Source organism: Candoia aspera, chromosome 1 (genome assembly GCF_035149785.1).
Source record: "Candoia aspera isolate rCanAsp1 chromosome 1, rCanAsp1.hap2, whole genome shotgun sequence".
Lineage (NCBI taxonomy): Eukaryota > Metazoa > Chordata > Lepidosauria > Squamata > Boidae > Candoia > Candoia aspera.
This window is the reverse complement of record NC_086153.1, coordinates 254,219,051-254,235,824: the sequence shown is the minus strand read 5'-3', so window position 1 is coordinate 254,235,824 and position 16,774 is coordinate 254,219,051. Positions and strand designations below refer to the sequence as shown.

Genomic DNA, 16,774 nt, shown 5'->3' with positions numbered 1-16,774 from the left:
AATGACTTATTGGTATTAATTACCTATTTTGTTTCAGTTTGTCATAGACAAAAAACAGGTCTACTTTTTGAACCTTAATTATCTTTTCATCATGTAAGTTGTGTACTTTGTTTCCATGTCTTACAGAATAAAGCAATTGTGGAACGTGTTACCAACTTGTCTGATACAGTAGTTGATCTTGAATCGTTTATTGGCTCTGAGAGAGAAACCAATCCATTATATAAGGATTATCATGGTGAGTTCTATCCCTAGCAATACTCCCCCCCCCCAAAAAAAATCTTCCTAAAGTGTTTCAAGGGTACTTACTCTCCAATTGGAAGAATATCAAATCTGCCCTAAAGTGGGATTTGATTTCTTTTTTGAATTAACCTCTTAAATGGTTCGCCTTGCAAACTAAACATTAGACAATTTTTCACTAAGGTGCATTAAATCTGCTAAAGAAATATGGCAACTCCTTACATTGTTGTCAAGCTATATTACCAAGGCATGGCTCAATCAGATGTACAGCTCAAGAGACAGCCTTTGGGGAATTCGCATGCAGGGAAGGTTTGGCAATCATCTGACCAGTGAGCTAAAATTGTCATGAAATCAATATTTTGATCTGCCAAGTTCTAAATAGAGTACATGCAGAACAGTTATATATTTCACTGAGCAGGCAGATGAATGATAAAGCACAAAGGGGAAGTTTTATTTCTGATCATTACAAGTAATTTCACTTGATTTTAAGTCACATTTTTCAGTATCAGAAGTACAAAGATAAATATAAATGTATCTTTGCTATAAGCATTTAGCCATTCAACTAGTTTAATGGTTTATAATTGAAAGTCTATTTTTAAAAAATCTGGGCTATTTGTACAAATATTTGTGAATATACTTAGAACCAGTTTTAGATAACTTTTAAAAGACAGAGTGAAGGTTTTCACATTGCTATTTATTGATGAAACTACTTTCAAGTAATGTTGCAGGAGACAATGAATATGGGCTAACTTTTGCTAGCTGCACTTCAGATCAGATCCGAAACTGAATTTGGCAACAGATGTTATGTCCTTATATACTGCCTATGTTCAGTGGAGCAGAATGTCTCCAACTAATCAGTAACTGTGATGTAGATGGCAGTTGATAATCATTCTCCCTATTTAAATTATTTTGATGTTTACAAATTTTTATTGCCTCTAATAATTCTGAGGAAATATCTGTTACATCATACCACAGTGTTGGTCTGTTTTATGATTTAGCCCTAGTAATTGATGTTCTGCCATTGAAATTACTTTAGTTTTATGGAAACATCTAATCCAAAGATTGGGGTGCAAATATGAATCCTCAATAAATATTGTAAGAAAGCCAAAGTGTTATTGTACTTTATAAGAGAAAATCCATTTGGATGTATAGATGATCATGTTTCACTTCAGTTTAGGTTCTACTTTATCATATAGAGGAAGACAACCTTTTGAAATGTCCCTTAAATAAGATACAAAATGAATAAACCACTGAAAAGACATGCCTGTTTTTCACTTGCAGAGGTCCATGGTACTGCATATTTAATATTCTGTAAAATGTATATTTCTATATTACTCTCATAAAGAGGGAAGATTTTACCATTAATTTTTATTTGTTTTGCATGTGTGGCTTTATTATTTATCTTGTACAATTATGAATAAGATACTTATGCCTCCAGCATTTCACTGAACAAAATTGAAACACTTCTTTATTAATAATATTATTTAATAATATTTTATTAAAAGTTTTAACTACATTAATAAAAGATTGTATACACGAAAAAGTACAAGAAAGAGAAAAAAAAGTACAAGAAAGAGAAAAAAAATTAAGAAAGTGACTTCCCACCCTCATCACAAGTATAAACAGTTTTACTATCTCTTCACCTCTTCCTAGTTAATAGACATATAACTTTTCATCCCATAACTCAACTCTTAACTATAGGCAAATCCAATAAAGAGTGTCTTTTCCAATCCAAGTGTCAGCAAAAAGTCCAAACAAAGCCCCAGAATAATCACATTAAGGTAAAGGTAAAGGTTTCCCTTGACGTAAAGTCCAGTCGAATCCGACTCTAGGGGGCGGTGCTCATCTCCGTTTCTAAGCCTTGGAGCCGGCGTTGTCATAGACACTTCCGGGTCATGTGGCCAGCATGACGACTCGGAACGCCGTTACCTTCCCGCCGAAGCGGTACCTATTGATCTACTCACATTTGCATGTTTTCGAACTGCTAGGTGAGCAGGAGCTGGGATTAACAACGGGAGCTCACCCCGCTGCGCGGTTTCGAACCGCCGACCTTCCGATCGACAGCTCAGCGGTTTAACCCGCAGCGCCACCGCGTCCCTAATCACATTAGTTAACATAATATAAAACTCTTCATTCTGTATCTCAACTCTTTACTGTAAACAAAACCAATACACATCGAATTTTCCAGATGTCAGCAAGTCCAGAAAGAACCTCCCAAAATAACAACATATCCCATTTTAACCCTGATTAAATAAGCCAACTTTATGTTTCTCCCTTTTACATAAAACAATCTTGCTCTTTAATCCTTTGAATGATCATTATCCCTTGTCTCGAATTTCTTCAAAACCTTAACAAGTCTCTTTAGTAAGTTCAGCAGGAAGAAATTATTCCAATTACTCTCTTGAATTGGCATTTTTATTTTCTTCTTAATTTGTAGAGCCTCATCCAATTTTTTTTTATATCCAGTGATAAATTCTTGTTCACGTTGTTCTCCATAATCATGTCAGATAAGTTTTGTTCCAGATCTTTTTCTGTAATAGCATCTTCTGTGTAACAGCTTCTTCTTGGAACAGAGTATTCATAAAAACACATAGCATAGCTGACATTGTTGATTCGAAGTCCCATTGCCATTCCTCAACAGTATCTCTGAATGCCATTATGCTTATCTTGATATGTCTCCAATATCGAAAATAACTTTTCTTTCCCACAAAAATTCATTTATTCTTTTAAATTAATTGCAAAGTCTTAATATTCAAAATTAAATATTCCAACATTTTCTAAGCCCTTAATTTGTTTAAAACTTTCTATAGCCAAAACCTTGTCTTGCTTTTTGCTGTTTATTTTGAATTCTTAAAGCTTATAAAGATAAGTTTCATTTTCTTATATTAAGAATTGAAGGCACTCACCCAGTGCTTCCAGCCTTGTCATTTTGAAGGTGTCTGACTTCTTTAAAGCAGTTAATAGGCAATTTTTGAAGGTGGTTAGTAAAGGAAGTGCGAATTTAGTGTCCTTTGAAGACTCTTAACTGCAACTGTAGCAAGAATGGCAGAGTCCCTCATCTCCCAGTTCACCCACTCTCTGGAGACTGCTGCCTTGAAGTCTCCTTGTGAGGAGCAACCATATGGAGTGCAACATGGGCAATCTCATGTTCTCTCTTTCTCCAGAGAGAGTCAGAGGAGCCAATCTAATCAGTCGGCTCCACTTTTCACGGAGCTGTCTTCAGTCCGCCATTTCTTCCCCGGAAATCCCAAAATTGAAACACTTCTGAAGCGTTTCAGAGCCAATATCTGTTTTAGTGTGCACACCCCATTGAACAAGGCCTTCAGGAATATACAGTTCCCATCTATTTTCATATTGACTTCTGAAGTACAATTTGTTATTCAAATTGTCTTACAATTTTACTATTTAAACTTAAGCATATTTAATAATATACTGAACAGGTTCAACAAAAGTTGAGTCCTGATTTCTTCAAAAACAAAATCTGGACATTGATTCATTGGTGAGAAATATCAGAGAATACAGATAACCTTTAGTAAATAGGAATATTGGAAGTTCATGACACTGAAAAATATATTTTATGTTAATCATATCTGTTGTTCTCACATCCCAATTCTAAATATAGTAATTGTGATCCTGAAGACATTTTTAAAATGCATAAATAAGACAATTGTATCTTTCGTTAATGCTTTCTATGTTTATGCTTTCTTTCTCCATTAGCTCCCAATCTAAAGTGCAAGCATTTTTTTTTAAATGAAACATAACTTTTATGAGAGTCACAGTTACCCAGAAAATGAGTAAGTGACCTAGCTGCATACTAGCGGTGTTCACGTATACAAGAGTACATTCATATTGGTACTGTTATTTTTACTGAAAGAATTATGACCTACTTTCAAGTAATAGGCCCAGTCCAGTTAAAATGGTTATTCAAGTGAAAACAATAGGCTATTTTCTTGGTTTTATTTGGTCTTAAGACATAATAAATACCAAATCAAGCCAGATATATTTAAACCTATATATTAAATTTGCATGATATTTTACAAAAATGCAGTCAATTACATTTAAGAAAAATACAAATTATTGCATTTTCCACATTATTTAGAAAATTTGTAATATTTGTTCAATGATGTTCTGCTTTTTTATATTAAGGTATATTTATTCTCTCTAAAACTGTCAAGCTTACTATAACTTTAAAGAGTTCATAGTTGCAAAGATTGTGCATTTTAATCTAGAACTGCTTGATAAAACACCATTTGAATTGCAAATATTTTTCATCTTTATTCTTTAGATTTAACAATAAGTTATAACTAATATAAGCTTTACTGTTGTCTCTCATAAAATATTTTAGCATTTTCTGTTGTGGAAAAAAACTAGGTATTGAAAGTCTATATTAAGCGGCCTAGAATCCGTACGGCGTCCTTGTCAAAAGAAATCAGCTTGAGATTCAACTGACATAATGCAGAGCTTGCAGTGTGCCTAGTATTGTTATAAAATTCCAACATACTCAATGGATGTCTTGCATGCAGAAATTAATGTGCATTGTATTTATACCATGGTTAAAATTTATCCAACGGCACATTCTACTATTCTGGTTTTCACAAAAGTTTTAAAAAATAGTTACCATGGTAAAAACAAAATACTTTTCATTATAGCTTCACTGGTTATCAGTAACCTATGAGCTTTGCTTTGCTGACTGCTTACTGGTGCATTTAATAAAATAAAGATCACTCAGTGGTGCCGTGGGCAGCATGCAAGGTGATAGCCATATTTGCTTACTGTAAATAAAAGAGAAAATCACACACAAACCAGCTGTAGTTTTGACAAGTATTAAGATCCCTCTTTACATCTGTACCTTTGTACCAAAGTGCAATTAGTTTTCCTCACACAAGGATTTCTGTTTATTTTATTCTGCTTGATTACTTTTGTATAATCGTATCGCTTGCTTCATTGCTCCTGGTCGTAAGCTCCAGTTTAAAAGGGGGAGGATCAGTGTGTGTAAATATACTGGATTTTTTTATATAAGACTTTAATTTGGGCATCTGGATATCATCGTTTTCTTAATATTTTCCTTGATTACTTTTCCTTTTCACAAGGTTTGATTCACATACGCCAGATTCCTCGGCTTAACAGCTTGATCTGTGATGTATCAGACACGAAGGACCTTGCTTTTAGACTGAAAAGGAAGCTATTCGTTATTGAGGTAAGACTGTATCTATATGCAGTACTTTTCAAAAGATAGAATGTATTAAATGTTTAACCATGAATGTTTAAAAAATAGGCCACAACCTGCAGTAATGAAGTATGGCATACATATTTCTAAAGATGTCAGAAGCATATTTAATTAAATGTTAATGATTTGCTCTTAGTTGTGTTGTTAAGTGGGAAAGTGCCTAGATGTTATTACTCCAGTTAGGATTTTAATGTGCAGTACTGCCTAAAATTGAGCATGGCGTGGGGATAAATGTCTTTCTCATTATTCAGAAACAATTTCCTTTGCATTACTGGAATCACCCTTAACTCTTCCATGTCATTTTAAATACAGGATCATTTACATTAATGTCCTGAAGTAAATTTTCTACCAAATTTAAACTTTTTTCCCCTGACCTTCCATGCAGACAGTCCCTCTATGCTGAAGGCAATAATGCAAAAGATGATTATATTTTAGTCTTGCTAAAGAGCAGACAACTATTAGGCAATTAGGGTTGATGTATTTATTAACCAAGCAGATCCAGAGGCTGAAAACAAAAGTTGCTTTGGAAGTGAAGGAATCATCATCAGTAGTCTTTGCAGGCTTTAAACAAAGGCATAAAACAGTTAAGCAGCCCTGACAAATCATTTAGTTTAATCTCTTTCAAGTGAAAAGCTGTTAAGCAGGCCACTTGTCTTAACTGCTTGAAACCATAAAAGGAAGAATTGCCACCAATATATTAGCATATTTTTAACTTCATCACCAAATGATGGTCAATGTGGCTTGGCACTGCTTTGGTGTTTGGGATTTCACCCTTAAGTGACCACTTTGGCCCTTATTTGACCCTCTGCCCTTTTTAGCTGGCCACTTGATAAGGTAACCTAAGGATTCTCTGATAATGCCCCTCCTCCACATCTCTCTCACCCATCTCTCTCACCGTCTCTTCACAATTGCCTGTTGCAATAACCTATAAATTGTTGAAAGGAGCCCATCAAGTGACAAATTAAAGTGCCCTCCTCCTAATAATGGTAATCAATGTCCTTAATCATCTAGTCCTATTGAAAGCAGTTAATAGTTAATCAGGAAGCCAGGTTTTCAGGCAGGACATCTCTGCATGAGTACTTCTAGTTTCTCAACTTGAAGAGATGTTGGCTTCAAAAGCTACTTGAAGGCAAATGTTTTTCTTTTAAGAAATTGTGATTCCTCAGTGTATTCAGTTTTCAGAAAAGAATACATCTAATGGCACTAAACACTATACTACTGTAGTCCATTTTAACATAATTTCACTTCATCAAAAAGGCTATTCTTCTTTTGAATCACTTGAATAAAGGAGTTTAATATTCATGCAAGAGTCTAAAATTCAGAAACTATAATTATTTTCACTGACACAGAAAACAGACAATATGTTCCTACAATATTAACTTCCCATTTATTGCACTTCGAGCTGAAAAAAAAATCCCTCCTGCCTCCCAAAGTAGACAGATCAGAACATTAACTCTGTCAGTAAAACCTCTGGTTACTATTTTCTGTTGCAATTTTCAAATGAAATGGCTCACAATAATAAAAATAAAGTAACCAAAAAGGGTGAAAAGTAATTTGATTTCTTTAAGGCTTCTTTGGAAAAAGAACTAGAGAAGTACACATGATTTTCTGAGTTATTTCAGCCCTCACTGTTAAAGGTTTTGTAAATTGTTTCCTTTCTTAAAAGAGAAAAATATTGCTTCTTAACCCATCAGTCTCTCTGTATTTCTAGTCTTGCTCTACACTGCTAATCTTCTGCCCTTGTTTTTAAATTACAATGCCATTTTCCTCTATAGAAACTAAGTAAACATGTGTACTGTTATTCCTGACAACATAGTTGATCAAGTTAATATTAAATTTAATAAATGAAAACAGGAAAAATTAAAATCACTTTTAAAAATAGATAAATATCAAGCAGAATGTATTGTATACCTCATAGCAGGGTTTTTTTTAAATAGGTGCCTATCACTTTGAAAGAGTATGGAAAGAAAGTTATGTAAAACATTCTTCAAATCTTAAATGTAGAATTGAAGGTTTTAATCAAGAAGAATGTCCAATATATTTATATTGTCATTTTGTTATAACTTAATTAAACATCTCTGAAAACAAGATTAGAGAAATATTGATAAAGGAATTCATAATTTGAAGTAGGAACCATTTCATCTATATTTTTATCACAGATCTATTGCTCCTCTGTAGCTTTGTGTTTCTTACAGTTACCCAGTTTTGCAAGGGGAATCTGTTCATAAAATTCTTTTCATGTGAACATTAGTACTGGTTATTTAGAAACAGATCATTCTATTCTTAGTAATATTTTAGATATTAAGTCCAAGAATATTGAAATCAAGAAATTTTACTAGAAAAGTCAGTACCTTCCATATTCATCTGTAGTGTATATATTTTGAGCAACAAATAGAGCTTGGACCTCTGTATATTTATTTGTTATAATATGTACAGAGTATTGATTGTCTTTAGTATAATACCTGTACATAGTGAAATATTTACCTAGCATTTCATTACCTGCTCTTTCATTGCATGTTTTAAAATCTTAGAGAAACTCTTAAGTGCCTCTCTTTTCAAAAAGGCTCATAGTTTTGAAGTTATGTTGTCTAATCCTATTTCTTCCTACTTTGGAATCTTAATTAGAAGGAGATAAAGACCATCATTTGACTAAATTATTGTCTTGAATCTGTAGCAAAAGGTATAATCCGCAATTGGGCCAATTAGTGTACCCCATCGTTAGCTATGCTGAAAAAAGCAGCTAGATTAGATCTGACACCAGCCTAGTTCCCACTGTTGTTTTGCCAGGTAGGATGGTCAGACTTCAAAGAGCTTGAGGCATCAGCAGGGCAAGGTTTGAAGGCCAGCTTAGGTCCGGTGGTTAATCTCTCTGTAAAAACCACAGCAGCCATCACACAAAACAAGCTTATACAACATAATCATGCGGTATTAAAGTTTGGGTTGAGTCATGCCAATTTGCCTTTGATTTTCTGATGATTGAATAAAAGATGGCTACATGACTAGACATATTCCCAAAATTTACTGATTAGGTAAGTTCCTCAAACATTTGAAATACTTTTTTTTTATTTGTCAGTTAAGTATATGACATGCTATTTATCCTGATGAAACTGTCTGACAAGAAAGTATATGGAATATAATTTATGTATGGAATACTTAGTTAACACACCTAATACCACTTCTAATGCTTTTGTTTATGAAACGTGTTCATTCTAAAACAATTTATATAAAAGTTAAAAATAAAGACAAATGACAGTATATTGTGTTTATTATTATTTCTTATTTAAATATTGGGTTAAATGCTTTTCAGTGATTTCATTACATAACTGTTTTTTTTCCTGCAATTTGATTTGTTGAAATTTTGCAGAAATAGTGGCATATTTCCATTCCAAGAAACCCCCAGTGCTGTTTTAGTATTATTCCAAATTATTAAAATTGGTATCATAATGCCTTTCCCTTGGGCAGTTTTAGGTCTATCTACTTTTCTATTTATTTGTTCTATCCCCCTGAAGGTTGGATAGCAGGGTGGGATAATACAACATCTATCATTATATGGAATGGTATATCTGAAATCTATACTACTTTAGGTCCTTGTTTTCATATGTTGAAATTTGATAATTATTTGGGATAGTATGAAAGAAAAGCAAACCACCAAACTTTAAAATAATATTTTTTAAAAAACCTAAATTTTACTTGGTCTAAAACCTGTTTACTGTATATGTCTGTGCCTGGAATTCTGAAGCCTAGTTAGTGGCATCACGTAGTTGACCCTAATTGAGCTCAGAAAGCTAAGCAAGGTTGGACCTGGTTCAGACTTAGATGGGCTAGATTGAGAAGTCGAGAAACATCCTGAAGGAAGCAATTGCAAACCTGTGTTGGTTCCCCACCCCACCCCACCCCACCCCAAAAAAACCTGTATAGTCATGTCCATAAGGTCACCAGGAGTCATTTCAGTGGAGACTTTACTTTATGGACTATGAAAAACACAATTTAAAATCTGCACAGGGGTCAGTTAAAATAGTACAAACAATATAGTGTAGTGCTACATTTTAGAAAAGATAGACTGGGTACAGATAGGAAGAGACATCCAGTGCCAAAGTGATTTCATCTTCTAAGTGTGCTGCATGTTTGTATCAGTTGAAGCAGGAGGCCAGGTAAAGAATTTGTACTATTCTTCACCATAGCCTTTCTCTGAAAAGTCAAATAAACTCAGGCTTGAGATTTTTCATATCAGCTATATTAATTTATCTGCCTATTCTCCCGTTGACATTGCATCAGAAGTCATGATACAAAACTTTTACAATTCTTCCATGTATGAGTTTCTGCCATTGTTGACCATGTTCATGGATAAGGAAATAATCTAATCTACTGATGCCAATACTTTGCAACTTTGCCCATTTCTAAAACCAGCCTTGGACTTAAGATTCAAAATCCAATTGGCTTCAGTAGCAGTTTGCTTCCTCGATGCTTACAGCATGCATAAATACTACATATTATACATGGATCTCATTATTCCATCTTAAGTTAGTTGATGACAGATTTTCTCTTCAAAGCTATTTCAGTTAATTGAATTGGATTATATATTTCTATGCAACTTGTAATGTTTCCATTAACATATTATTAGAAACCATTTAGTCAAACTGTGAATCAAGTTCTTCTTTTTTTGGTACATCTTTGCTGACATAAAACTGCAATTTTTTTTCACATCACTTTTACAAGGTATACTGTAAGAGTCCCTAAATGCAATACATGAAAGCAAATTGAAGTCATCATTAAAGCATGAAGGAATTTCCTTCAGGCTGGGATTTTGTTTATTGTAAGATAAGCATTTACTCTTATAAGTCAAGAAAAGTATTGTTAATGTTTTATTTCAATTTTCTATGTATAATCCATTTTACTCTGTATATGAAGTCTCAAGGTAATTTACAAAAGTTTAAAAATACTAAATATAAATTTCTAGATTAAAATAATGCTTTTATTTTTCAAAAATATGTGTATATTGTAAATTCACTGAAAGAGGTTCCTGCAATATATGCATGAAAGTTAGAGAACACAGGGAGTAGGACTTCAGAGAAGAAGAATCCCTTCTTTCCCAAGAAGGAACGTCTTTCTTTTTGGCAGGAGAAGGAGGGAAATCATCTTTTCCTATCCCTGCCTTAGAGAAAGATGCTCAGGAGGAGTCACAGAATGATTGCTCCCTGCATTCTTCACCAAAGGAGACAGAGTGATTGCTCCTTGTCTTCCCCTGGACAAAGAAAGGAACACTTTTTTCTTTGCTAAGGAAGGCAGGAAATGAACTTCCCAGTTTTTCTTCTGTAAACTAAATGTAGACTATTCTGTGAATCCTATCCCTATCTTATCCCTACTCCATTATTAACTCTATATTAACTACCTCTCACTTTGCATTAGTAAGAGTATTTGAATGTTCTTCAGTTGTGGCTGTTCAACCACTTTTAAAATGGAATTGTGTGTGCTAAATTATTATCTGAGAGGAGAAAAACATGGGCCATCCTAAACATCCTTTTGTAACAAGGAACTCTAGGCAATATCTGCCTGACAGCAGGGCTCAGTTGTTACAATACTGTCAAACTGCTACAGAAAGAAAATCTGCTTGTGTAATAATATAGACGTATATAATTTGAGAACTAAACATTTGTGTGGATAAGCCTAAAGGTGTTCATATTTAATATATAGCATATTGCTCTTGCCTTTAAAAATGGATTCACTTTGAGACTCACATGAAGTATAAAAGCCACATTGGATGTTTCCCTGTTCTATAAGAAAAAAGCATTTCCTAACATAGAGTTGCTCTTATTAATTCAGACCGAATCATGATGACATTAAAAGACTGCAACCTAAAATAATTAAACAGTAATTAAGATTTTTGTTTAGGTAAATCATAAGTATTGAGTATTTACTTATATATTGTTGTCAGGGTCTTCATATTGTACATGTACATGCATGTATACATACTCATTGCACTTTTCCTTTTCAGGGTAAGCTATATATTCAATGTTTTCTCTCATATGTTGTAAATAAAAGTACACAAGTATGATATGAGTTAACCCAACCTTCTTGAGCAATAAAAACTGAGTTCAGATGATATTCATTCTACATTATTTCCAACTTTTAGCGAGTTCAGTTTCCTTTTGCTTGATATAGTGTACTTCATTGAATTGTTTTGTCAGATACTGTCAAGCCAACCTACCATTGTTAAATATAATCAGACTAAATCAATTGTCATAAACCTTTCCAGAAAAAGAAACAGAATGTGAATGGTTTGATGAAATCAAGGATTTGATTTCAGTATCATAAAAAAATTGCCTGTAAAAATGGAAAAACACTATTTCAGAAGCTTGTAGTAATTAAATACTGAAAGTACATTTTATCCAAAGTTTTGAATTACTTGTTTTAAATCATCACAACCTTGATTAAAGTAGAAAAATGTCTTTCCCTACTCACTTTGAAAGTGGATGATGTATAGAAACATTATGAATATAGTAGTATTAATGTGCTTTGTTTGAAATCCATACTATCACTGTACATTGAGATCTTTTTTTTCTATCATTTCTTAACTTCAAAATTTACAATAGTCTCATCTTTACACATTGATGATAAATTGCCTTATTAAAGACTTTGAGGGCTGAAAATTGTGTACCCAAGTACTGCATTGGAACTGTGAGTTATAGAATCACACAGCAGCTGATCATCTGAACATACTAAACTTCTTTAAGTATAAATGAAAAAGAAATATTTCATGCAATATTTGTTCAATGCATGCTTAGTAAGATCAACATAGTTTTTCTGAACAATACATTTTAAGATTACACAACTTTAGAATGTAGACTAAAAGTTTTATGGGATAGGAGGCAATAAGGAAAGCAACAGTATGCTGTTATGCTGAGTCTCATTCTCTTCCTTCTCAGTACCTCTGAATCAGAAAGAAAGTGGCTCTCCAGTAGTGAGGAAACAAATACTTCATATACAAAAGAGGGAGGATTTGCAAAGCTGCAAAAAAATAAAAAAATAAAAATCTTTACCCCCCCCCCAAATATCAAGAATAATCCATACAATATAGTCAAATGAGTATCAGCATGTTCAGGTGGGTGCAGGATATGACTAACCTTTGGGGTAAGAAACAAACAAACAAACAAAAAATGGAAGGTGACCATAGTCTGAAAGCATTTCAAATTGCAATGTTTTCCTGCAGGCCCTTCTTGTTTCTTTTAATGTTGACATTTTTGTCCCCATCCGTTGAGAAGGAAAATTTGGCCATGATGGATGAATGGTTTCCACCTATTCGAAAGGACTCTCCAGGCTTGCACAAAAATACTCACTTGTGTGTATGCCCCACCCCCAAGGAAAATATGTTTGTTATCCCCTAGGAGTCACCAAATGTTTCGGGGGCTGGATCTTTTGGGAAAGAAGGATATTTGGGATATAGGGAGAACTGGAGTAAATGAGCTGTTAAGAAATCATGTAGGCAACTTCCTTTGCTGCAGGTCAAATTTTCTATTATTACTACTAGAATAAATACTTAGATTTATAATTCATTCTGCAAACCTGTTTTCTTGGCAGTCAATAATAAAGAACATGTTCTCAGGCTTTGAAGCTATTTGCTAAATGAAGTCTATGGAGTTTTAGTACTACCTCTGCTGACAACCTCTTAGTTTTTTGGCAAGGCATGGCAGTACCACCTAAAGCATCTGGAAGATTGATCCCATGCTGAGAGTCCTGGATAGATGCAATTTGTCTGTTGTTTTTGTGGGTTTTTTTTAAAGCAGCTGCTAAATAATCCTTTACATACAGTAGCACAGCTCATGAAAACTAGTCAGCACCTTTATCCTTCAACCAGAGCTTCTTAGGAAAATGGGTTAGGAAAAGTAAGTTTCTCATTTGCTGGTTAAACGCAGGACATTAGAGATGGAGCCTTGACAAAGGCTTGACTAAGTAGAACGACAGTCAGTCTAGCAAAAGAGGCTGGTATCATTTATCCTCCAAGTTCTATAAACTGTGAAAACAGTGCTAAGAAGAAAAGGATGAGGCAGAAGCAAGGAATATAACAGTGTCCAGACAGAAGGCCCAGCCCTCCTCTCTGCATTGAACCCTGAACATGTGCTGAGGTCAAGTCTTTATGCCAGCTGGTTATAAGAAATTAGTCCAGCTAAGTTGAGTATTGTTTTTATTTGGGATACTGTGTGTGTGATCATTGCCTTCCATCCACCCATTTATTTATTGAATTCCTTTCTCCCAATAAGCTTATTTTTAGTATCTAGATATTGGAATGCATTTATTTAAAAGGGGGAAATTCTTATTAAAACCTTCACCATTTGCAAGACTGCACAGCTGCCTCTTGTAATTCAGGATTGGCACAAGGTTTGTTAAGTTCTGTACTACTGGCTTTGGGAAGGGACGATATTTTTTAGGAAGATTAAGAATTCCCCAGCTAAATAGATTAGTTTCAGGAGACTCAGCTTTGTTGGTGGCAGCTTATTTTATACTTAGGAACTCTTAGAAGAAGCCTGCCAGTGGAGTTTTAAAGTATCTCCTCTCCTAGTATGTAGCAGTTCTTCAGTGGCAGACAAACACATGGGCCTTACAAGCTAACACCGAATACTATATGTTGATTTTGCTGGAGTTTTAATTTTTTTTAATATACTAGTATTTGAGGTTGGAATCTCATATTATACATCCGTGAACCAAGCTGGCTATATGATTCAGCAAAACCCATCCTAGATATTCTGCTACCGTTAAAACAAACAAACACTGGCAGAACAGGTGGCTATTTAGTCAGCTAAGATGAGGTGGAATCAAGAGCAGAACTTTGGCAGCATAGGGGAGGACCTTCAGAATTCTAACATACTGTATTATTTCATTCATAGAACATGTTGGTAGCCACATTCTCTGTGCTTCTGAGAAGCTTGGGAGCAGGCCATTAGGGCAATGTCCTCCCTCCCATAGTCTTCTGTTGCCAGTTGATGAGTTTTCAGAGGAAAGATAGGAATTACAGTATTGTCTTAGAACAGCCTTATAACATTAAGAAATAGGGGTTTTTTTCTTGAATTATTTTTCTTCTTTCATTCTTTGCTCTTTTTGGATTGAAAACTTGAAGACAGAGATCATTGGAAAACAAAACAAAAATTGCCTTTTTTTTCAATTATTGATAAGCCACTCGGTAAGCTTTTCTAGTTTAAGAGCAGCATATAAATGCCTTAAATAAGTGTATTGATCAGATAAACTATTCACATTCAACAAGGCTCCATCTTCTATTTGATCAGTTAACTTACAACATATTTCCTGAAGTGTTTTTCTCCCTGTCTGATGATAACTTAATCAAATAAGTTACTATAGTGCATGTGCTCTGCTCCATTCCAAAGAAACTTCCATGAGGGTGTCGTTTACTCATTACAGTCTACTATCCTGCTGGCCTGCTTTTTGATCAGTCTGTCTCACCTGCAGAGCTCACCCCTCTGCTGTTGTATGCTTAAAGCATGCCTCTGCTTGGGACTTGTGGCTAGACTTCAGAGTCTATGGGGCTGTCAGTAGGTGCAGGTAGAGAGTCCTGGGGACTTGCTAGATCTGCCTCAACCAGAGTGGAGTTATTGGCTTCAACGCTGCTTGAATTGCCCCCTCCAGGACTATTATCCCTAGATGCCCCATGCTCTATGTCCTCATCATCATCATCATCAGTTTAGCAGGTCCATAACTTTAGACCTTGGTCTCCCTGCTAAGTCCTACAGTAGCCATGGAAGCTCACCAGATGGCTTCGGAATGCTCCCTATTTTTCATCCCAGCTGATCTCAAAAAGCTGCAGTGGTGAAGAAAAACTCAAGGCATGCTATGTACTGTATACTGTCTTGAGCTCCTGAATGAAAGGAAGAAAGTAAATCTGATACATAAAGTAAAATCTTCAAGTTCTTCTACCTGCTAATATAAACACCAAGATCTATAATGTTACCAAAGTCTACTTCATTATTTATTCCCATTAAAACAGCGTTCAAATACCTGAAGGAAGCATGAATTGGAATGTTGCCTAATGTTTTCTGATCAGGTTCTCTTTAGCTATGCTATGGCCATGGGCTGTTTCTGCTTGGTCTACAACATTATCAGTACTATACTAAAAATAACATTCTCATAGTTTTATTGACAGGGGGAAAGTTGCCTTTTTAAATTCTCTTTTAAAAAAAACAGTAAGCCAATATAAAATATCAAACTGAACAGACACTTCAATAATTATCAGGAGTTTGCCTGTGTATAAAACTACTAGTAGAGACTGTGCCTTAGAGTGTAATACTGTAGTATATTATGCATGTCTTAGAATTTAGCAGCACCATTACATACAGTAGGGCTTTACTCTTAGGTGAATATGCATCAGGCTTCTAACATTAAAGTGGGCTTAGTTCATGTAGCTTATATGTTTCACAGTTTAGGTCTTTTTAGGTTTTGTTTTTTTTAAAAATCCTTACTTTATATGCATATTAAAACAATAATGCAAAAAAGATTTTAAAATTAGTATCATATGGTTGTATGACTGCCCTGCTAATAGAAAATATCCACCATCAGATTGGGGAGGGAAATAATTTTCAGCAATACGCAAAATTTTCTTCAGAAGAGGTCACTAGAGACTGAGGTAAGAATTAAAGAAAATTTTATTTATTTGTTTGTTTGTTCGTGTGTTTGTTTTATAAATTTATTCACCGCCCATCTCTCCCCAATGGGAGGGACAATAAAACAGGATTAAGATATAAAACCATTACATTACAAAATACAGTAAAAATACAAATATAATAAAATCTACATGGCGAAAAGATCTTAATCAGTCCTTGAGTATAATAGGCCCCTCAGAATCACTTTACAGTGCTAGCCATCCCCAGGTGTAATTATTCCCCCTCCCATTCCAAGCCTGCAGACAAAACCAGGTCTTTAGACTTTTGTGAAACTCCAGGAGCGAGAGGGCTTGTCTCACCTCTGGGGGAAGGATGTTCCAAAGGGCAGGAGCTACAGCGGAGAAGGCACGCTTCCGAGACCCCGCTAGATGGAATTATTTTATAGATGGTGTCCGTAACATGCCCTCCCTGCATGACCAGATGGGGCGGGTCGATGTAATAGGGATGAGACAGTCCCTCAGATACCCTGGTCCCATGCCATGTAGGGCTTTAAAAGTGATGACCAACACCTTGAATTGGACCCGGAAGCAAACTGGGACCCAGTGTAGCTCACACAACAGAGGTGTTACTGTCATGAGTAAGGATGGCGAGCAGGGGGCTCCCATCCAGACTGTTAAGCGCATGCGTAGCACTGAGAAATTGGGCA

At 34.9% G+C, this 16,774-nt stretch overlaps 1 protein-coding gene across 1 annotated transcript in view; it reads left to right on the top strand.

Annotated features, from left to right (window-relative positions):
• ELP4 (elongator acetyltransferase complex subunit 4) overlaps positions 1-16,774 on the top strand; it is a 151,886-nt gene that overhangs the window by 66,684 nt on the left and 68,428 nt on the right. Inside the window, exons 10-11 of the mRNA XM_063317991.1 lie at positions 127-235; positions 5,328-5,434. Coding sequence (XP_063174061.1) covers positions 127-235; positions 5,328-5,434 — 216 coding nt within the window. The remainder of the gene's footprint in view (positions 1-126; positions 236-5,327; positions 5,435-16,774) is intronic.